Here is a 23029-nt window from a genome sequence, read left to right as displayed (position 1 = left end):
TTACTACCATTAGAAAACAGTTCAATCATTCTGGGTTAGACATTGAACTCAGCTCTGGCGGCCCAGCATCACACCGGCTGCCAATTGGCTGCAGTGTGTGCAGATGTGCTGTGCTCAGTGTGCTGGCAATGCATCACGACTCCTTCAGCGTTTTGGAGATACTCTTGAAATGCGATGTGGCTGAGTTGACACAAAAGGCCTATGTTGTTATTCCTGGGTCCATTGAGAAGAACAGAAACGAGGGTTTGCAATACCTGCAGTACACACACAAACATTGGACACATTTTAACTACTTTGAATCTGGCGTAAAGATGACAGTGAAGTTACAATTTAAGGAAAGACCATTACTGCATCAAATGTAATTGACAACTACTATACTATAAAAACTGGTCAAACATTGGCGAAACTGTCAAATAAGGCGAAACTGTCAAATAAGGCAAAACTTGTGTGAAAATAGCCGATCTACAAGCTCACAACATCTCACGTTTCAAGGCGTTGTGAGCCTGTGGAGCGGCTATTTTCAGTGTTTATCAGTGGAACTGAGTCAAACTAAATGTAATACCTCAACTCCTACAATTCCAAGTGGTTGTAGGGTTGGGGGGGAGGTCCCCAGTCCAAATATGATTATGTTGGGGGCAGTCACGGACTGAGAAGGTCCATTATAGCCACGGACCGCCATTTGATGAGATTTAGCCTCTCGGACCCAAAACGAAAGAATATTTTGTTATCGTTGGATACGATTTTGTCCACAATTCCATGCTGTATTGATGTTGGTGCCATAGGAGAGATAACAGGCAAACATTGATCAAATGAACAATTGTTTAATTAGACATTAAGGGCCCTATTAAGCAAGTGGAATCTAATTACATATAATTTTACAGTTTTTAAGACGTGGGGGCGGGTGCAATGTCATATTACAATTATGGGCCAGGTAAGAAGCGCTTTCGACACCCCGTGGTGTGAGCAAAACGGCCTTGAATTAGTCATGGGAGTGTTTAAGGGAGTTTTGAGGCTTACCCAATGAACATGTCCGTACTATTCTCTTTACGACACCAGCTGATGATGCGCCCTTTTCGGCAAGTGGTATTACATTTCTGCAGACTGGCACCATAGACATGACATGACTTTGTCACATTTGGGTTAATTATTCATATTGCACTGCATGCTGTCACCTTTATGCCTCCAAAGAACAGATCCACAAGCTGTCACAGCCATGATGTGCATAGCTTGTAGGCCTATGTCTCTATTTTGTTAAGTAACTTGCAGTGTTCATTGGAAAGTCATTACAGCGGCGCAGCCATATGCTAAGGGAGGGAGATATACGCACATCATCACTTAATTTGTTTCTGTTCTAAGCATGAAAAAAAGCTGTAAAAATCTTTATTCTAGTTGATTTGATTCATAAATGAATAACTAAGACTTTGAAATGGCACCTACCTATACCTTTCAGATCGGAATGGAACTGCGAGTAGATACGCAGCATTGGCTGGCAAATTGGCAATCCATGCGTAATGTTCCCAGAATCGTCTAACCCCCGAACATACAAGTTCGTTTGATATTGTTTAATTCGATAAAAATAGAACCATGTACCATACAGCGAATGAAAGCAAGATTCCTAAGGAATATGGGGATTTTTACATTTTAAAAAACGGTTGAGAAATGAGAGAACCATGAGTGTTTATAATATCAAATATTATAAGAATAATATGAAAGACAAACGGGCTGTGAAGAGCTCAGCTCACCATCCCGACAAGGAGGAAATATAGCCTATAGTGCATGCACGTATATGCACTGACTGTTGCACACACGCTCTTTATTTGTTTCTATTGAAAAACACCAGTAAAATAACGTTTATTTTATTTTATTTCATTCGAGTCACGACGAAGGAATGAGTTGAAATGCCATACGTGCGCCATGCGTATTGCTGCGGCCCCAATGTTATGGTCTTCGCTCGTAGCATATTATTGAAGAAGAATTGAGTCGGGTGTGATACAGCGTATGAAAGCAAACCTCCCAATGAGTATGGAGATGTTTTAATTTCTAAAAAAGGTTGGGAAATGAGCGATATATGACCCTTTATAATCTCAACGAGAAAGCCAGAAAACTCGCTGTTGCCATGTGTCATAGAAACAAGTAAATAGGTCTATAAACATACTCCCAAAAGAATCGCATATAACAGGGGTCTACAACCTATTTCAAATGAAGTGCCATGTTTTTAATTTCTAGATAGTGAGTCTGCCATATCAAGATTCCTTTTAATGACACCACATTAAAATTTCCAGCATATTTTGATTGTCCACAAATATAAAGTTCTTCCTTCTTTTTACATATTTTCTTGCACATTGTTAGAATGATCATTATAAATATATATCCCCCTGCAGTCAGAGTTCATTGTTTTAATGAATGAATGTGATGCATTGTGAGCTGGTAGATCTGCTATTTTCAAAAGTAATCTTTGAAAAAAGTGACAATTGTGGAATATTTTTGAAAAATGTTATTGAAACATTTAAAAACACAAATCTGTCATGGGGGTCACTGGCTTAGTTGGGCAAATGCATTAATCTGGGGGTCCTTGACATGGGAATGTCGCTGTGTGAGGATCACTGGTTTAAACAACATTAGGAGAAAAGCCCAAATAAGCACTTTAGAAACAAGAAAAGCAACCACAACTACCAATATTTACAAGCATCTTTGCAGAAAAAGAAGCCGCTTATAATAAACAGACATGGCAACACTCCAGCAGCACTCCAGAGCCGCTCAAGTGTAAAATCAAACAGTGCTTTTTGCTTTTAAGACGTGGTCAGACCCAGGCGGAATCGGTATGCGCTGAGTGTTTTTAGGTCAAGGGGCTTAATAGCAAATTAGCGCAAAGCGAAAATAATTAACATATGGACACTCCCCCAATGCTAAATTATGCAGGAACGTGGTATTCCATATGAGTGAGCGCTCACCACGGCTTCCATAATACGAAAAGGCGCAGAGCGAGGGCGAAATCTGTATTACCGCATGGGTTTTTCGTCTTGCTTAATAGGGCTCGACATTAAGAGCCCTATTAAGCAAGACGAAAAACCCATGCGGTAATACAGATTTCGCCCTCGCTCTGCGCCTTTTCGTATTATGGAAGCCGTGGTGAGCGCTCACTCATATGGAATACCACGTTCCTGCATAATTTAGCATTGGGGGAGTGTCCATATGTTAATTATTTTCGCTTTGCGCTAATTTGCTATTAAGCCCCTTGACCTAAAAACACTCAGCGCATACCGATTCCGCCTGGGTCTGACCACGTCTTAAAAGCAAAAAGCACTGTTTCATTTTACACTTGAGCGGCTCTGGAGTGCTGCTGGAGTGTTGCCATGTCTGTTTATTATAAGCGGCTTCTTTTTCTGCAAAGATGCTTGTAAATATTGGTAGTTGTGGTTGCTTTTCTTGTTTCTAAAGTGCTTATTTGGGCTTTTCTCCTAATGTTGTTTAAACCAGTGATCCTCACACAGCGACATTCCCATGTCAAGGACCCCCAGATTAATGCATTTGCCCAACTAAGCCAGTGACCCCCATGACAGATTTGTGTTTTTAAATGTTTCAATAACATTTTTCAAAAATATTCTTATTGTCACTTTTTTCAAAGATTACTTTTGAAAATAGCAGATCTACCAGCTCACAATGCATCACATTCATTCATTAAAACAATGAACTCTGACTGCAGGGGGATATATATTTATAATGATCATTATAACAATGTGCAAGAAAATATGTAAAAAGAAGGAAGAACTTTATATTTGTGGACAATCAAAATATGCTGGAAATTTTAATGTGGTGTCATTAAAAGGAATCTTGATATGGCAGACTCACTATCTAGAAAATAAAAACATGGCACTTCATTTAAAATAGGTTGTAGACCCCTGTTATATGCGATTCTTTTGGGAGTATGTTTATAGACCTATTTACTTGTTTCTATGAGACATGGCAACAGCGAGCTGTCTGGCTTTCTCGTTGAGATTATAAAGGGTCATATATCGCTCATTTCTAAACCTTTTTTAAAAATTAAAACATCTCCATAATCACTGGGAAGTTTGCTTTCATACGCTGTATCACACCCGACTCAATTCTTCTTCAATAAAATGCTACGAGCGAAGACCATAACATTGGGGCCGCAGCAATACGCATGGCGCACGTATGGCATTTCAACTCATTCCTTCGTCGTGACTCGAATGAAATAAAATAAAATAAACGTTATTTTACTGGTGTTTTTCAATAGAAACAAATAAAGAGCGTGTGTGCAACAGTCAGTGCATATACGTGCATGCACTATAGGCTATATTTCCTCCTTGTCGGGATGGTGAGCTGAGCTCTTCACAGCCCGTTTGTCTTTCATATTATTCTTATAATATTTGATATTATAAACACTCATGGTTCTCTCATTTCTCAACCGTTTTTTAAAATGTAAAAATCCCCATATTCCTTAGGAATCTTGCTTTCATTCGCTGTATGGTACATGGTTCTATTTTTATCGAATTAAACAATATCAAACGAACTTGTATGTTCGGGGGTTAGACGATTCTGGGAACATTACGCATGGATTGCCAATTTGCCAGCCAATGCTGCGTATCTACTCGCAGTTCCATTCCGATCTGAAAGGTATAGGTAGGTGCCATTTCAAAGGCTTAGTTATTCATTTATGAATCAAATGAACTAGAATAAAGATTTTTACAGCTGTTTTTCATGCTTAGAACAGAAACAAATTAAGTGATGATGTGCGTATATCTCCCTCCCTTAGCATATGGCTGCGCCGCTGTAATGACTTTCCAATGAAAACTGCAAGTTACTTTACAAAATAGAGACATAGGCCTACAAGCTATGCACATCATGGCTGTGACAGCTTGTGGATCTGTTCTTTTGAGGCATAAAGGTGACAGCATGCAGTGCAATATGAATAATTAACCCAAATGTGACAAAGTCATGTCATGTCTATGGTGCCAGTCTGCAGAAATGTAATACCACTTGCCGAAAAGGGCGCATTCCATGAGGACATCAGCTGGTGTCGTAAAGAGAATAGTACGGACATGTTCATTGGGTAAGCCTCAAAACTCCCTGAAACACTCCCATGACTAATTCAAGGCCTTTTTGCTCACACCACGGGGTGTCGAAAGCGCTTCTCACCTGGCCCATAATTGTAATATGACATTGCACCCGCCCCCACGTCTTAAAAACTGTAAAATTATATGTAATTAGATTCCACTTGCTTAATAGGGCCCTGTCTTATTGTGTCTAATTGTTAAGACTTTTTGTAAATTAACAACAATTTAACTCTTTAGACTTTAGAGCGTACGCTCTCAAGAGTTAAAGATCTAATAATAAACATTAATTTGGTTACCAACTCTCCATCATTTAGCTGCGGGACCACCTGGAACCCCCTCAAGGACCACTGGTGGTCCCCGGGACCACTCACTGCTCTGCATAGACTAGCAGAGCTTAGTAAACAAACAGCACTAGTCACTCTCCCTGCATGGAGAATGCTTCCTGTGCCATTCAGCCATAGCTTAGAGATCACATGCATGACACGCGGCCGGGCTCTGTGTCTACCGTGAGGCCTATAAGAGGTTCCCAATATAGAAATGGTGATCAGCACGTTTGGGCAAGTAGCTATGGCTGTTTTTAGCCCAAGAGGTGTTTTTTGTGCAAAACTAATGCTTGGAATGGATTCAGAATCACGAAAACCCTGATTTGTTTTGCTTTATAGAGGTTGTTAATGGTATGGTCACATATTATGCTAATTACTGAAATTGCTCAAACATGCAACTTTTAGCATCTCATCTGCTAAGCCTATAGGTGACAATCTAATCAAAAAACATTTATATTAAACAACATTCAAGGATTTTTAGGAATAAAACACTTTTTTTTATACCTGTGTGTGTGTGTGTTTTGCCAATTATTTAGTGGCCCTTTTGCAATATTTTCACGGCCCACCAATGGGCCCAGCCCCATAGCTGGCCTATAGGCACCGTAGGGCTGACGGCCAGTCTTCTGCTCGCCACTCCCAGGAACAACTCCAGAAGCGTTGCCCTGGAGACCGGGGTCACTGGGAGCTGGAATGTCTACTGCGGAGTGCTGACCCTGATTTATGATTTCATTTAAACACCCCCCCCCCCCCCCCCCCCCCCCGGCTAACAGTGGATCTGTGCGGGTAGCCGTGTCCAACCAACAACCCGTTATATCTAATGCCTGATTTAAGGGCCATTTACAGTGATAACTATAACTATCGTCTACCATTGTCTTTGTTATGGTTGTGGTGTGGAATTATTTTAAACTATATATTTATAGTTATTGTGCTCGCCGGTTTTCATGTCCCTTCATACTTGGTTGCCCACCATGCCATGTTGACTGAATATAACCCGATCTACAAGCTCACAACGTGTTTCGATGCGACATGCTTGTGAATCTGCGCTCTTCTTTTTTGGTGGGCGACACTGGTGCGCGACAAAGTCTAAATCCAGTCATAACGCTGATTAGTTGAGAGTTCAACTGACACAGATGTACAGTAGTGCAATAAGCATAAAACATTAGCTAGACCAGTGGTTCTCAAGCGTCTTTGTCTCAGGTCAAGCCTGCAAATTACTTTTTCATCCGGGCGGCGGTGGCTCAGGGGTAGAGTGGCTGGATGGTAACCGCAAGGTTGCCTGTTCAAACCCGGGCTCCCCAGAGTTAGTGTCGAAGTGTCCTTGAGCAAGACACTGAACCCCAAATTGCTCCTGATGTGCTGGCTAGTGCCTTGCATGGTTTCTGCCGCCATCGGTGTATGAATGTGTGTACCCCAAGATACAGTATGTGTCACGAGGAAAACTTGAGAGAATAGTAGTTTCCATTACGACAGATTGAAAATAGCTTCATACTTGATATTTAACCACTTGAACCCTACTAATTTATCCCTACTCTGGGGGGAGGGCATTCACCAAAAATAGCAGATCTACAAGCTCATAGCTACGAGCTTGTAGGTCTGCTATTTTTGAAAAATCAAAGAACCACTGACATAGAAACATAGCTTTTTCAGAGAACTGTCAGGATGTATAAAACATTTTTAGAATCTGATCTCAGGTCAAAATGGGTTAAGTGATTAAACTGAAGTGATTTTGATACTGTACATTCAAAGTATTCCGTGGCACCCCTGGACTTACTTGGTCACGGCACCTACTTTGAGAAACCCTGAGCTAGACTGCACTTGCTTGGAGAGGTGTCGTGTGTGTGTGTGTGTGTGTGTGTGCGTGTGCGTGTGCGCGTGCGCGTGCACGTTTATTAAGCCCCCTCGTGCTTTCTGTGTCTCACGCAGGTGTTTGCCTTCGACCACTGCTTCTGGTCTATGGACGAGTCCAACGTTCCCAAGTACGCCGGTGAGTCACTCTCACGAGTGTTGCTAACGAACTCCAGACATGTCTCAGGCTTGTGTGGAAGCTGCCAGGTGAGCGCCGTATGCTACAGCTCCATGGAAAGGTGTGGTCCTTGCATCGTGCAAAAGAACCACACAGGACCCACCCAGCATTTGCATTTTGAGTCGGCCAATTCAAACGAATGAACGAGACGGTGTCTTTTGTCGTGGGTGGTAAAGTGGTTGTGGTTCGGCACAATACAAGCCATTGGGGTATTTTATTCGACGTGCATATAATATATTGGCTCTTACGTAACACGTCGGAACAACAGAAATAGCACACTTTGGTCACGGTTACATCTCCTTTTGTGGACATTCATGGCTTTCATGTACATTTCCCTATGCATGAACTCGAATGCTAAGTTCCTGAGCCACACTTCACTTTGCTAATAATAAAGTAGGCTCACAGAAGGGTTACAGCTGCAGTGTGTTCCAACACATAATATATCGTTGCTGTCGGGTGGAAACCTTGTAAGTCCAAAAATGTATTATTCTATTAAAAATGTAGGCATTTAGCAGACGCTCTTAATCCAGAGTGACTTCAGTAAGCAAGAACAGAACAACACATGGCAATGCATGGTAATACATCGAATGCATACAAATACATATATATTAAAAAACAATCTTTTACAATAGTGAAAATAGTAGATCTACAAGTTCACAACTCATGGCTATTTTCCCTCCTATTGTGTGACACTCTTGTACGACCAAGTGAGGCATTCATCTGTTAAGAAAAACAACAACAACAACATGCTGACATAATTATGGAGATACGAGGTTTCTGCCCGACAGCGAGGATATCTAGAGAACACTGCTGAGGTCACTGCTCCTGTCTCCAGTACGTGCCAGATTTACATACTAGTAATTGTCAATACATTTGGGTTTGTCGCAGCCTTCTCGCTCCAGTTTTGTGATGGAAATGAAGCGATCCGCATGTGGCTGGCACGGAAGAGACGAGGCAATCTGTTGAGCTGAGGGCCGCCCGAAGGGCCTGGGCCGCCCAGGCTTTATTTAGATCATTAAACAGCTGCCCCATTCACCATGAGCATGACAGTGAGCAAAACACAAGAGATCTCTCTGCACGCTCTACCCAGCACTTTCCACATGACCACACAGGAATCTGCCACCTTTCATGAACCCCCCTTCTCTCTCTCTCTCTCTCTCTCTCTCTCTCTCTCTCTCTCACTCTTAGCTCTCCTAATTAAGGGACCAAGCCTGTCCCGAAGTGACGTTGGTCCCTTATTGTTTTTGTCTGTTTTTTCTTCTTCTCCTCCTCCTTCCGCCAAAAACAGCAGTTCTGGCTGAACCGTGCAGTCGGTTTTCGCGAAACTCGGCAGTATAGTAGAGGGCCATGCCAAACGGTGAGGATGCGAAGCCCACGACCATTAGCCAAAGGGTGGCGCCATAGCACTCAATTGAAAATGCTAACAGTTAAAATCCATCTCCAACCAGGATCTTTGATCAAAATGCACAAAAATATCTACACATGAACGTTTGACCCATACAGACAAAAAATCCGAAGTAAATTATTTTTAAGTGGAAAAATTTAGTTTTTATGAGCCAATGAAAATTGCTGTTTTGTGAAAATTCTTCTTCTGCCCATAATACATACATGCAGCATTATATGCTTATGAAACTTTACAGTTTGGTAGAGGGTCATGCCAAATAGCACTGAAACCAGTCTTACTCCAATTGGCCAAAGGGGGGCACTATAGCAACTTTTTGAAAATGAAACCTTTGAACAGGCATAACTCATGCCTCGTTTGGCCAAAGGTCATGGCACTTGTTTCCACATGTTCCTTGACTCATGGGGAACACATCGGTCACTTTGACCAATAAGCTCCGCCCTCAGATTTTCCACCATTTTGAGCAGTTTGAAAAACACTTATACCTGATTTTCTGACTGGACGTTTGTGCAATTTGTGTGAAACATTCTACACACAATCTATGGACCATTATCTGAAATCGCAGTTGAGAAGTTTGTACACACTGTAGTATGCCGGTGGGTGGGTGCAGGTAGAATTTGACGGACTTGGGCATCAGTGCTGTGCAGAGTACTGTACATGTTGAAACATAATATTACAATGGTGGATTTGTGCGAGCAATATTTTTGTGATCAGAAATATGTTGGAGGAGAAATTGAAGAGAAGAAGGGAGTGGTTCGAGGCAGAAACCGCAGATGTTAGATGTCACCCGCCCCGGCCAGCTCTCCCTTTTATACAGACGCCAATTCAACTGTGCGACTACCCCTTTTTTATTTATTTAACCTTTATTTAACCAGTAAAAACACATTGAGACTGAGTCTCTTGACTCTCTTTTGCAAGTGGGAACTGGCCAAGAGGCAGAAACAAAATTATACTTCAATGCTACATCATACGGGAGGCATAGCATTGGTTAGACATAGCATTGGTCCGACTGGATTAAGGTTGGTGAGGGGTGCAAGTACTGTATACAACAAATCTCCAACAAAGGTACACTAACAATGACTGGGTGCAAGAAATTGTGCACAGAGCACATACACAATGTACATTTAAAACAGAAAAAAATAAATATATGGGCCTATGCAAAGGCTAGTACACATCCGAACATGTGCAGGTGTTGGACTGTGCATTTAAGATGATCCTTTTGAAACTTCTCAAAGGAACTTTCAAGGCCAATTTTAGTCTGAGCTGCAGGTCATTCCACGACCAGCATGGGGCCAAAGAAAGCAAGACACTTTTTACCCCCCTCAGATTTGAAGGCTGGCACTACACACCGTAGCCAGGCATTTGATCTGAGATTTAGACCATTTTTTACCAAATTAAATTTGGAGGAAATGTAAGGGGGAAGAATGGCTTTATAAATGAAAATATACCAATGATGCAGCCTGCGAGATGTCAATGAGAACCAACCAACTGCAGCCTGCGAGATGTCAATGAGAACCAACCAACTGCAGCCTGCGAGATGTCAATGAGAACCAACCAACTGCAGCCTGCGAGATGTCAATGAGAACCAACCAACTGCAGCCTGCGAGATGTCAATGAGAACCAACCAACTGCAGCCTGCGAGATGTCAATGAGAACCAACCAACTGCAGCCTGCGAGATGTCAATGAGAACCAACCAACTGCAGCCTGCGAGATGTCAATGAGAACCAACCAACTGCAGCCTGCGAGATGTCAATGAGAACCAACCAACTGCAGCCTGCGAGATGTCAATGAGAACCAACCAACTGCAGCCTGCGAGATGTCAATGAGAACCAACCAACTGCAGCCTGCGAGATGTCAATGAGAACCAACCAACTGCAGCCTGCGAGATGTCAATGAGAACCAACCAACTGCAGCCTGCGAGATGTCAATGAGAACCAACCAACTGCAGCCTGCGAGATGTCAATGAGAACCAACCAACTGCAGCCTGCGAGATGTCAATGAGAACCAACCAACTGCAGCCTGCGAGATGTCAATGAGAACCAACCAACTGCAGCCTGCGAGATGTCAATGAGAACCAACCAACTGCAGCCTGCGAGATGTCAATGAGAACCAACCAACTGCAGCCTGCGAGATGTCAATGAGAACCAACCAACTGCAGCCTGCGAGATGTCAATGAGAACCAACCAACTGCAGCATACAACCAACAATGATTTCGTGCTGCCGGCTTAACGGCGGAACAACAATCTCTCCCATTCCACGTCCGTACCTTACTACCTTCCAGACAGAACTGTGAGGCTGTATAACGGCATTCTTGCTTTGAACAGTGTGTAAAAGGGGCTTATTTCTTTTTACCATAATCCCCTTTTTTTACTCTTTTCTTTTAAGGTCAAGAGGTGGTGTTCAAGTGCCTTGGAGAGGGAATTCTTGAAAATGCATTCCAAGGATACAATGCCTGCATATTTGCCTATGGACAAACAGGTAATTGAAGATCAAGTTTGACATTGTAAATGTAATTTCATATTTGTTATAACCGTTTGTGAAATTGATTAGCATATTCTTTTTTTGGAGAATCACCTAAGATGCTAGATCCTACGTCATGTTCTAAATTAGATCTGCAAGCCCAGTGGTCTGCAGATGGCTCTTCCATAATAGCCTGGTCATACTAGAACAGGACAGGAAGAGCACACTGGCAAATCACTCACCATGTATCCTTCCTTGCCTGGGTGGCTCTTTCATCCCATTTCCTGTCTGAGGTGTCATAATACTTAAAGGGGAATACCACTCATTTTCAACATTTTACTATGTCATTAAAGGACCACTTCACCACTTTTCAACATCTCTTCATATAATTGGTCCTCACTAATGTTCATGATAAAAGACCACCATTTTTTCCTACTCAGTCTGTGTCTCATAGGAGGGCTTTGGGCAGTTCGGACACCCGTCCACCAGTGACATCATCATTAGGCAGATTGTTTTTAAAACAAGATTTGTTTTCAAATATATTTAGATTTTTATTATCGTGAGAATGATGGCTTCAACTTTTGCATTGCAACTTTTCAGGAAAAGAAAGCCTGACGTTTCTATTAGCTTGGATTCACCATCGATGATGGGTTTCTGAACTGCCCACAGCCTTCCTATGAGACACAGACTGAGTAGGAAACAATTGTGGTATTTTATCATGAACCTTAGTTAGGACCAATTATAGGAAGAGAAGTTGAAAAGTGGTGAAGTGGTCCTTTAATGTACCTTTGAGCTGTGGAAATAATTTTGAAAAGTCCTCCCATTCTGTGTTTCCTAGAACTGTAGGTCTTTTTTTATTTTTTATGTTCATGGTATTTTTGTCTCAGCCAGGCCGAAGGCATGGGGAGAGAGTTTGTTTTTTCCGTACGTCCGTTGCCAGCTAATCTCCGGCACCGTTAACCCAGTCGATGCCAAACTTTGCACACACACTCCCTTTCACATTTTCCTTTTATAACGCCACCAAGAGAAAACACATTTGTTGATATCACTCCTCCAGATTCTGTCCAAAAATCCTGCACATCGTTACACAGTATCTCTATAGTGATGTGCTCAAGACGGATCTGTCCCGATATTTCATATTCCATCCTAATTGGCTAACATTGGCATCCAAAGTTTGTAGGATTGGCCTGTTTTGAACAAAAAGCCTCAAATCATGAACGCAGCAGACATTTTTCACGCACTTTCCTACTAGGCTGAGGAATAAATCCCACCCTTTTCACATTGGCCTGTTATAGCGCCACCAACAGGTGGATTTTTGCAAAACACATTTTGGGAATAAAATGCTTCAAATCATCAAATTGCCATGAAAGGCTTAGAAGAAATGGCACCCTATTCACATTGGCCTATTATAGCGCCACCAGGAGGCCACAGTAACCTGACCTAGCCTGGTGGAGACCTGTGCCTGAGGGGCACTTTTTCTAGTTTTCTACTCGGTCTGTGTCTCATACTGTAGGAGGGCTGTGGGCAGTTCAGAAACCCATCTTCCAGTGACATCATCGGTAGATTTATTTTTTAAACAAGATTTTTATTTTTGCCAGAACGATGGCTTACAACTTTTGTGTAACTATGGCTTGTAACTTTTCAGGAATAGAAAGCCTGCAGTTTCTGTTAGCTTGGATTCCCCATCGATGATGTCACTGGTGGATGGGTTTCTGAACTGCCCACAGCCTTCCTATGAGACACAGACTGAGTAGAAAAGAATTGTGCTATTTTATCATGAACATTAGTGAGGACCAATTATATGACGATAGGTTGAAAAGTGCTGAAGTCGTCCTTAAGTGAGAGAGTTCTGCCCCTAGTGGTGCCAAAAGTCAAGTACGTTTGATAAACTGATTTGATATTCCAGATGTTATTTTCAATAAATCAAAATGTCATTGTTACAGTTTGGCTTCACTGGGGGTGCGCATCTATCACACGATTGCAACTTCCCCAGCTTGATTCCGGACGGAATCAATAGACAGAAAAGCTTTCTATTCTAAATGTGGTGTATCATTTTTGTCTCCAGGTTCAGGGAAGTCCTTTTCCATGATGGGGAATGGGGATAGCCCCGGTCTGATCCCCAGGCTGTGCTGCTCCCTGTTTGAGAGGGTCCACAGGGAGGAGAGCGAAGCCCACTCCTTCAAAGTGGAGGTATCCTTCATGGAGATCTACAACGAGAAGGTCCGTGACCTGCTGGACCCCAAAGGGTGAGTGGCTGTATGTTTGTCTCTTCCTTATAAGGACACAGCTGGCAGCATGTGGAGTTAACCGGGGGCTTCCGAGGCTAACCGGGCAGAAACCTTGTATCTCCATATTTCAAGTTCAATTTGATTAATTCCCTATACTTCCCTATCGTCATATATGAGAGTGGCGCAAATAATTAGTGTAAATAGCAGATCTACAAGCTGCGTTTGAGTTTATAGATCGGCTATTTTCATTGTTATACTATTGTAATATACAAGGTTTCCACCCAACAGAGACGATGTTTAGTTGGCCACGGTGCCTCAGGGCTCCATAGTCCATACCGCTATGCCAAATCTCTTTGCCCAAAACGCTGATTTACAAGCTCGTTGTTTGCTTGTAGATCTGCTGAAACTGTATTTTCACCAAATGTTTGCACCCATAAAAGTGACACGAGTGAAGTGGTCAACTGTTATCCAGAAAATATCCATACCTAAACTCAAAATGCTGGTGCATAAAAATCGACTAAAGCAGTCCATCAGGAAACTCCAAAGACTTTTCAAAACAAACTCTGTTCAGAGGTCTTGTTTCCGGGTCCCTGGAGAGCCTGCACAAACACAGATATATGAAGGGTTAATTGCTCACAGGTGACCCCCCCCCCCTCTCCCCGCCCCCAGGCTGACCCTCAACCACAGTGAGTTTGCTGTATTTTGCTGTAACAGTATTAGTTATTGATGTGTCATCATGTGGCGGTGAAATGAATCACGGTGAAGTATTCCATCTCCCTCCCCCTGAGTGTATGATTATTTTTTTAAATATATTTTTGGGGGCTTTTTTGCCTTTATTGATAGATCATAGTAGGTAGACAGGAAACGGGGAGAGACGGGGGAAGACACACAGCAAACCCTTAGATCTCCATATATGGATATATGTCAGAAGTTAGAACCTGTTCTGACATTCCATGTTGATCCTTCCCCATCCTAACCTGACTCAGCCAGATGGGGCAGCAGAGAGTGCACTGGGTTCCCCCCTCCTGCTCCCATCTGGGAACTCTCAGGCAGACTTGATGCACAAAACGGCCTGGCCAATCAGCGGCAGCTAGAGGCGGGATCAAGGCAGCACTGTGTATGCATTCCTCTTTGATGTCTCCCTTTTGACTTATACCTGTCCATTCAAATGTTAAACTCTAGACGGGCCTGCCCCAAAGTTATTAGTGCAGCCTCTCAACAGGCCCGAAAATTAAGGCCCGGCCCTACCTGGGCCCTCATCAAACCCTGTACACTCAAGAGAATGTCCCCGCTACCACCCTTAGATCTCCATATACTGTATGGAGCACCTGTTCTGAGTGACATTCCATATGTTGATCTGACCTCATCAAAGCCTGTACACTCAAGACATGCTCCTTATATGGCCAGTACAGAATTAATTCCATGTTGGTCTGACCCCCCATGCCAAAGCGCCAGCGCTCGCCCAGCATTCTGACGTCAACGAGGCGGATGCGTGCACACGTCTCAGTTTAATATTTACCCGATCTACGACACGGAACCTACCCTGACTCCTTTCGCAGAGCTTCTCTCGGTGTCTTGGTTTTCATCCCTGTTCATCGCTCTGTTGTGTCTAGCCGCTTAGCAAGGGAGCGAAAGGCGGCAGAACGTCGCAAGCAGGAAGCTCAACCCATTCATTTCCTGTCGAACAGTGCCCGGTGTCATCCCCCCGGACACTGCTGCATTCTTCCTTGTCATGGTCTGCTGTGGCTTGGCGGACGGACTGCGGGGGGAGGTTGTAGGAGCGTGTTTCAAGGACATCTGTTAGTGGAGCTCAGTGCAGCGGAGGCGGTCATCGTGGCCTTTGAGGGGGAGCCCCAGGGAGGGACTACAGTGGAGCGCTCTGTGCACTCTGGCTGCAGATGTCTGAAGATGCAGCCAGACGCATCTCCAATGGCTGCTTCCTCTGGCTCCTATAGCCAGGCCCCTGCTTTCTTTCCCTGTCTTTCCGTGACTTCGAGCCCGCACTTCCAGGGCCTGCACTGCTACTACTTGCCTTACTTGCATATAATAGCAAACAATCTCTTCTGACACTACTTAGTTCCACCGCATGTGTGTGATTGTTGTCCGCGATCCTCGTAGCCGCCGTGCCCCGTTTTGCCGCGGCGGGAGGCAGATTGCTTTGGACGTCGTGCTGGAGCTGTGAACTTGGGCTTTGCCAGTGTTAGTGAATCCTCAGGCTTGGAGTGGAGCTAAGTTGACTGTCAACTGCTCTATAGGACAGCTGGCAAACAGCCAACCCAAGTTCAGCTTCAGTGGACCCACCTGCACCATCTAGTGAAACACACGCCTAGCCTCCATTCAAGTGTGCAATAATATGCTGTATAATGTTTTCCAACTGGATAACATTCTAGAGTTCAATCAGAAATATGAAATTTCATCTGGGAAAACCTGAGCTAAAACGGCCAGGTTGCCATTGTGTTTTCTTTTTTGAAAGGAAGGAGTCTTTTTAAGAAACCTATTTGAAGCCATGTGATTATCTGTGGACAAAAACATTTTGTTTTTGAGAACATGACCCCATATCCTGCAGACATTTAATAGCAGGCTCATTGACATCAATGAATTAACTCCATTCACCTCCACAATCAGGAATACTAGCCAACATAAGCCATTCAAATCCTCGAAAACGCTTTATGTGAATTTGGTAGTTCATTTCTTTGGAACAGAATGATTATAGTATCAGAACTGTTTGAACAGTATGATATATGATACAGTATATACTTTGACAGTATATCTCTCACCTTTTCTTTAACCACTTTTCAACCTGGTGTCACTATTTTGGGAATGTCATTATAGACAAGAATTATAGGCATCTCATAGGTAAAAACAAAATGTCATTGTGAGATTGTATATCTGATACTTTCGTTTAGTTTGTTGCACAATAAAGTATATACTTCTTAACCACATGATCCCTAGCAAAAATACCTTTTCCACCACTGCAACTAAGCATATGGTTTAAGTGTTTAAGTTATGCCGTCATACCAGTCTTGAAGACACTTCTTTGTTTATTACTCCATTCTTTACCCTTTTAACTCTTTTCTTGAAACTGCAAATGGAGCTAATAAAATAAAAATAACTGGATCTTTATACATGTAATTTGTGATGTGATACTACAATTAAATTCAAGTTAAGTTGAAATGTAGTTATCGTTCATTCTGTTCTGTACATCTGTACATTCTGTACAGAAATTCTGCATCGCTGCACTAGCTCCGTTTCTTCCATCTCATCTCCTTCCTCTTCTCATACTAAACGTGTTGTTTATCTTCTGCTTCCCAGGAGCCGGCAGTCTCTGAAAGTACGAGAGCACAAAGTCCTGGGTCCATATGTGGACGGTCTGTCTCAGCTGGCTGTGACAAACTTTGAGGTATGTCCTCGCCCTTCCATTACCACAGTAGCGTCATAAGCCCAACTGAACCCACCCAGCATACCTCACCGCAGCAGCACCGAAACATTCACACACACTCAGGAAATGCATGCATTCGCTGTAGTACTCCATCCATAGCATCCATTCATATTTACACGATTATCACATCCGTTGTTGATTCATGTCTGGATTAAAGAAAGAAAACACTCCAGAGTCTAGGAACTCCAGTGACACACATGCAAGCACTGACATGCGAGCACACACACATACATACACGCACACACGCACGCACGCACGCACACACACACGCACGCACGCACGCACGCACGCACGCACGCACGCACGCACGCACGCACGCACGCACGCACGCACACACATGCACACACATGCACACACATGCACACACACACGGCCTTGACGTGTGATATAGTCATGGGTTTTTTTGTGTAGTCATGCCAAGTCTTGGCAGGGCCTTCCTTAATTAAGTTTGGACGTCCCCACCCCGTTTGTCTTTCCCCTGCTGATTATTAGGGCAGTGTGTTTCCCAGAGCCTCGGCCCGCTGATAGCCTCAGCCGCACTGCCCGCTGTGGAACCATGCAGCCGAATCACATGGCACGCAGCCATCTGTGAATACTGCCGGTCTTTGTTGTTCTAGCACTGACCCATTTGCAACTTTAGCCTACACCCAGAGACGTGTGCGCGATGTGCCCGCGCTCGGGCGCTCATTGTTCTGACACTTTACGAGACTGTGTGCTTACTTGTGCACGCGCAAACACATGCACTACTCCATCACCAAACAAGGTGCACAAATCAATCTCCCACCTCTCTGTTTAGTTTGTTTGTTAGTTTGAATGAATTAATGAATGATCGGTCTGTCTGTCGATCTATTTATCTGTCCTTTTCTCTCTCTCGCTCGTCCTCCGTAGGACATCGAGGTGTTGATGTCAGAAGGGAACAAGTCGCGGACGGTTGCAGCGACCAACATGAATGAGGAGAGCAGTCGGTCTCACGGCGTCTTCAGCATCATCGTCACACAAACGCTCTTCGACCTCCGGTCTGGGGTCAGACCTTCCTCCTGCATTCAATAATCACTGCCAAATGTCGATTCTATAATCACTAACCTCAGCGTAGCGCACCCTGGTGGCTCACCCAGGAAGCACGTGTACTGTATTATTTAACTTGTCAGTTGGGGTGCACTCAACACATTCCCCGCCGATGACGGAGATCTCGTCATGTGGTCTTTTCAGCAGTTTATGATAGATCGCGCTCTTCGCCAATGTATGAATGGTTCTAGGTTGTCAAGCAACGGATACAACCGGATATTAACCGGAAGTGAAAAGTTTCCCTGCCTCTGTCTGCCTCTACGTTACGCATTTTTGGCCAAAACAAGCTTTATTCAACGGCCCATAACTAATTTGCGGTTACAACATTTATTTTTCGGGTGAAGTAAAAGACGATCGTCTGTCACAACACACAGCGTTTTCTTTTGTTTGTTTGTTTTTACATCCAGTACATGTCTCCTTCAAAATAAGGGTTTCACTGAAAAACACTAGCGGTTTCGGAATAATTAATTTATTAATAGTAATACCTGTTAGTGAATGTGTTGTGAACCAATGTGAACCAATTGTTTTAAATAACGAACAGGATTGGCAGCATTCACAGCAGAGAAGCTGCCAGGGGAGAATGTTCTTGTCGCTGCACTAGCGACTCCTGCTGGTTGTTCAGGGTCATGGCACTCGTTCCAATCAGTGTTCATTTTGACAGCATTGTTTGATTTAGTTTTAGTCATAGTCTTTGAATAAATTTGTATTTAGTTGTAGTCATATTTTAGTCTTCTGAAAGTTTTAGTTTTAGTCTAGTTTTAGTCAACTGTTTGATTTTGTCGAAAAATAATGTATTTTGGCAGGCCCTTGATTGCGTCGTAATGCCTGTTTTTTCCATTAGTTGTTGTATTGTGGCACGTTGTGAGCTTGTAGATCTGCTAGAGTGCAATACCTGAGTGCAACCAGGGATCTCTTCTCCACTAATTCCTTCCTAACATTTTAGTCTAGTTTTTATTTGTTGACGAAATTGTCAACATATTTCAGTTTAAGTCATCAGCTTTTTTTTTATAGATTCTTCGGTGAAAAAAGGTAGTCGATGAACATTTTTCATCATAGTTTCAGTCTTAAAGTCTGATCACTCAGTGATTCACTATAGGAGTGCCTTTCGTGGGGCGAGAGGACTCGCGCCCCAGGACCTCACGCCCCAGGAAAGGCGCTCCCATAGCGAATCATCTCGCTCATATCCTTTATATAACCGTGGTTACTCTACGCAACCTGTTTTTACTCTATGTTCTACCATTTATGCATCTTGGCCGCTCTGAATGGCTGACTTCCCCCCTGCAGAATCAATAAAGTGCAATCTCATTCTGTTCAATCTCATTCTGTTCAATCTCATTCTGTTCAATCTCATTCTGTTTCTGTTCAATCGCATTCTGTTTCTGTTCAATCTCATTCTGTTCAATCTCATTCTGTTCAGTCTCATTCTGTTCAATCTCATTCTGTTCAATCTCATTCTCAATCTTAATGGGTCTTAATCTTTGTCACTATAGAACTCTGGGGAGAAGGTGAGTAAGTTGAGCCTGGTGGACCTGGCTGGAAGTGAACGTGTGTCCAAGACCGGCGCTGCGGGGGAGAGACTTAAAGAAGGCAGCAACATCAACAAGTGAGACCGTTTTTAACACATTCATAGTTATCTTATTATTATTATAGTTAATTCCTGTCAAACTTCTTCAATAACGTGAGAGACCTCGTTCAACCCAGATTCGGCACAAACATGGGGTTACATTCGTTCAACTGTTATGCCACCAAAATGTGGAATTCCCTACCAACAGATATCAAAAAGTGTCACTCCTTTACCCTCCTTCAAAACCGCCATAAAAGAACACCTGTCTGCAATATGCAACTGGTCCTAGACAAGTCTTCTAAGCTTGACCCCAGAAATGACCCCCCCCATGTTTTCTATCCATATACTTGTATTGCTACTAGTGTTGATGATTAAGTAGCCTTGCCGAGCCATGAGGCCCATAGGGCAGGAGCCTATCTCCTGTTTCTGTAGCGTGAGGCAGCTTGATGTATAAGTACACCCCCTGGACATGACGCTAGTATGTCGCAGGGATTTCCCCCCAATCCAACCCTTGACTGAGTGTCAAACAGGGAGACATTGGGTCCCATTTTTCTAGTCTTTGGTATGACCCGGTTGGGGATTGAACCCCGACCTCCCAGTCTCACGGCGGACACTCGCATTGTAGTCTTTAAATGTAAACGATGAATTGAATACACAGGATCATAATGGACAGAAGCCCTCAGGGCATTTTGTACCACTACTATTTGCAAACTGTTAGTAAAGTTTTTTTCCAATCAATCAAAAAGCTCTATGGTGCTCATATTGCAACAACGTGTTACTCTACAGGTCTCTAACCACGCTGGGCTGTGTGATTTCTGCTCTGGCCGACCAGTCTGCGGGGAAAGGAGGGAAGGGGAAGTTTGTGCCTTACAGAGACTCAGTCCTCACCTGGTTACTCAAGGTTTGACGCATGTTCTTCTACATCTTTATCATGTTTCTCTAGTCTAGTAGAAGGGTTTTCATTTCAAGGCTTTTTCATTTCAAGGCCCATTATTTTTTCGGCATTTGATTCACGGACCACCATTTGATGAGATTTTGCCTCAGGCCCAAGTCCAAGAATATTTTGTTGTCGTCGGATAGGATTTTGTCCACAATTCCATGTTGTATTGATGTTGGTAACTGTCATTCAGTAGTAGAAGTGTTTTCCAACCTAAAAATTGGAAATACATTTACACTTCGATATTGTATACTGTGGCAAGGATTACACATTCCATTAATTCCAACATTAACGTACAGCAATCCTATACCCACTGAATTAGAACACACCTTTATAGTTCTAATATTTAACATTTCTCCAGGTCCGATTTCAAATTAACAGTGACAGCCCAATTACACATATAGGTTAAAACAGTGGTTCTCAAAGTGGAGTAGTGATGGGACGATATGAAAATTTCATGTCACGATTATAAATGCGATTTACGATATTATCGCGATAATGAAAATATGCAAAGAAAACCTCTTAAAGGGACACTTCACCCTTTTTGCTAAACAATATATGTTAATGATGTTTAGGAGCTTTAGAACACTTTCCTGGGGGTCTTTATGTGTGTAATATGTGGTTTTAGATATTTTAGATTGTATCAGTGAGCCCAGTGTCTCTGATGTCATGGACACTGGGCTCACTTACTTCCTGGACTACATGTTGTCTCAGTAAGACAGCCATCCCCCTATCCACAAGGAGGAGCAGTGCACCAAAGTATTTTGGGAATTGTAGTCCAGGAAGGAAGTGAGCCCAGTGTCCATGACATCAGAGACACTGGGCTCACTGCTACAATCTAAAATATCTAAAACCACATATTACACACATAAAGACCCCCAGGAAAGTGTTCTAAAGCTTCTAAACGTCATTAACATGTATTTTTTTGCAAAAAGGGTGAAGTGTCCCTTTAAAATGCCACTTTTGTTAACCACTTGAACCCCAGCATCCCTATTCTGATTCCCAATAATAATTCCCAATAATACCCTTGGAGTTAGGAGTCTGTAACTCTGAGAGTGAACACTACTGTGTAGAATGGGAGGTCCCAGAGATAAAATGCCAGATGTCGTCTTACGTTGTCATTTACTGTCATTTACATTAAAGTCCATAGACTTGGATGGCAAAATAATTACATCATAACTACCTCTAAACAAACATTAAAGTCCATAGGCTTGGCTTGCGACCTGTTATTTTTAATTAGGCTCTAAACAAACATTAAAAGTCCATAGGCTTGGCTGCTACATGACGTCATTTCGGAAAGCCATGCATTGGAGGGGCTAGCGGCCCTCAAAAAAATGACCATGCAGCATTTTGAAATGTGAAGCGATCGTCTTCATGGCGTGCTTTTTCCTCTCAGGACAACCTGGGCGGTAACAGCAAGACGGCCATGATCGCCACGGTGAGTCCCGCGGCCGACAACTACGAGGAGACGCTGTCCACGCTGCGCTACGCCGACCGAGCCAAGAGGATAGTCAACCACGCCGTGGTCAACGAGGACCCCAACGCACGCATCATCAGAGAGCTCCGCGAGGAGGTGGAGAAGCTGAAGGTGCAGCTCTCTCAGGCTGAGGTGAGAGGAGGAGGGACTCTGGAACGAACGGAGAACAAAGACGATAGATTACATCAAGCTGCCTTTAGGGCAGCGTGAAACAGGGTGCGTCTACAACATAATAACATCCTCGGTTCGATTCTGGGTGGAGACCCGTGTCGCATGTCCTTCCCCCATAACAGCAACACAAACTCAACCTGTATATGAATAGCGTCGGCATGGTGCTTCTCACAAGGGTGCAATATACTGTGCAACACTAAATACTTTAACCACATGCATCCTTATTCAGGGCAAACATTCTGTGAAAATAGCAAATATACAAGCTCACAAGAGATTTGGTGTAGAAGGGACAAAGAAGGAATATAGAGATTTAGTAGTTAATACTGTAGGCTGGTGATTAGCCTACAGATTTGAGAAGCCGGCTTTGATCCAGGATTAGTTAACCAAATTCTGTGTAGTAAAAGTGAATTATAGAAGCAGTCCCTCCAAACAAAAACTTCCAAAGTGCATGATAAATAATTCACAAATGTACTTGTGAAGCACTTTTCTAATAATTGTTAGTTCATTATTTACGTTTTAAAATTGTTATTTACACTTGGCCAAATGAGGCTTAGACTATGTGTGCAGATTCACTGCTATTCACTGATATTAGTTCAAAACCTTGCGTGTTAACTTAGTACGATTGTTCAAGATAGGAGACGGAGGCTGCTACGTCATTAGACCCTGTCCTTTTTAAAAAATGTGTTTGATGTTTGTGTGTGATTGATCTTAATTGATCATCTGCTGCTGTCTGTTGTTTGTGACAGTCTATGAAGGCCCCCGAGTTGAAGGAGAAACTGCATGAGTCTGAGAAGCTCATCGAAGAGATGACCGTCACCTGGGAGGAGAAACTCAGGAAGACAGAGGAGATCGCAACAGTACGGC

At 43.1% G+C, this 23029-nt stretch overlaps 1 protein-coding gene across 6 annotated transcripts in view; it reads left to right on the top strand.

Moving 5' to 3' along the window:
* Nucleotides 1-23029, top strand: part of kif13a (kinesin family member 13A) — a 91718-nt gene that overhangs the window by 28138 nt on the left and 40551 nt on the right. For all 6 annotated transcript variants that reach the window (XM_079504338.1, XM_079504334.1, XM_079504336.1 and 3 more), the window contains exons 4-12: nt 7322-7382; nt 11210-11302; nt 13350-13530; nt 16825-16912; nt 17840-17974; nt 19507-19619; nt 20367-20481; nt 21914-22126; nt 22912-23022. In XM_079504338.1, the coding sequence (XP_079360464.1) occupies nt 7322-7382; nt 11210-11302; nt 13350-13530; nt 16825-16912; nt 17840-17974; nt 19507-19619; nt 20367-20481; nt 21914-22126; nt 22912-23022 (1110 nt within the window). The remainder of the gene's footprint in view (nt 1-7321; nt 7383-11209; nt 11303-13349; nt 13531-16824; nt 16913-17839; nt 17975-19506; nt 19620-20366; nt 20482-21913; nt 22127-22911; nt 23023-23029) is intronic.

Source organism: Electrona antarctica (genome assembly GCF_951216825.1).
Source record: "Electrona antarctica genome assembly, chromosome: 6".
Taxonomy (NCBI): Eukaryota; Metazoa; Chordata; class Actinopteri; order Myctophiformes; family Myctophidae; genus Electrona; species Electrona antarctica.
This window is presented reverse-complemented; position numbering and strand designations above follow the sequence as displayed.